This window comes from Protobothrops mucrosquamatus, unplaced genomic scaffold (assembly GCF_001527695.2).
Source record: "Protobothrops mucrosquamatus isolate PMUCROS unplaced genomic scaffold, P.Mucros_1.0 scaffold2617, whole genome shotgun sequence".
Taxonomy (NCBI): Eukaryota; Metazoa; Chordata; class Lepidosauria; order Squamata; family Viperidae; genus Protobothrops; species Protobothrops mucrosquamatus.
The window spans coordinates 92519-93331 of record NW_015388671.1 but is presented as its reverse complement, the minus strand read 5'-3'; the positions used below and the strand labels follow the sequence as shown (position 1 = coordinate 93331).

The 813-nt window shown below is 50.6% G+C and overlaps 1 protein-coding gene across 1 annotated transcript in view; it reads right to left on the bottom strand.

The window, feature by feature from the left end:
- Window positions 1-223: 223 nt before the first annotated feature.
- The window catches only part of LOC114923257 (uncharacterized protein K02A2.6-like), a 14485-nt gene continuing 13895 nt past the window's right edge, over window positions 224-813 (bottom strand). The window contains exon 3 of the mRNA XM_029285962.1: window positions 224-340. Within this exon, the coding sequence (XP_029141795.1) occupies window positions 224-340 (117 nt within the window). The remainder of the gene's footprint in view (window positions 341-813) is intronic.

Sequence of the window (813 nt, the reverse complement as noted above, 5' to 3'; positions counted from 1 at the left end):
CTGTGGAAGTGACTCCAATTTTGCATTTCTCCTGTTTGAGCTTCAGCCCTGCTTCGTGGAAACGCCGCAAGACGGCCCGGAGCCTATCAGCCAGGTTTTTGACTGATTCCCCAGCGATGAGGACATCATCGAAATATAGGCATATATCCAGAATGTTGCGGAGCGTGCGTTCCATCATGCTCTGAAAGATGCCAGGGGCTACATTCACCCCGAACTGTAGCCTTCACACTTTGAAGGCTCCCTGGTGAGTCACAATGGTTTGGGCCTCTGCCGTGGCATCGTCCACTGGCAGCTGCTGATAGGCCTGGGCCAAATCTAATTTGGCGAAAATGCGCCCTCTCTGTAGAGACGCCAGAATATGGCTAACTACAGGCACCAGATAGGAGTGCTGCTGGAGAGCTTTGTTTAATGTGCATTTATAGTGTAGCGGGGACTGCCCGAGAGTGCTTGCAGGAGCTTGACTGGGAAGGGGAAGATTGGGACAGCTGCAGTTGGCTTGGGTGTGGCTGGCGTGAGTGGAAGGAGGAAGGATAGAAAAGGGAAGAAAAGGAGAAGGCCGGGGTGGTTGGAGTTGAGAAGGGAAGGTCTGGAAGCTTACTTTATTTTTCTATCAGGGGTATTTTAAATAGGGGCTAGATAGAGTGAAGTTTTATTGCTTCCTCCGTGGGAGGATGTCTGAGGCAGAGGCAGGCGAGAGTGTGAAGTAAGGGAGTTGGTTGGGGTTTCTAGCCTCGGATTTTAATAATAAAGAGTAAGGGAGGGGGGTGGTTTTTGAATCCTGAAACCTGAAGAAGAATCCTAGAGAAGAAGCAC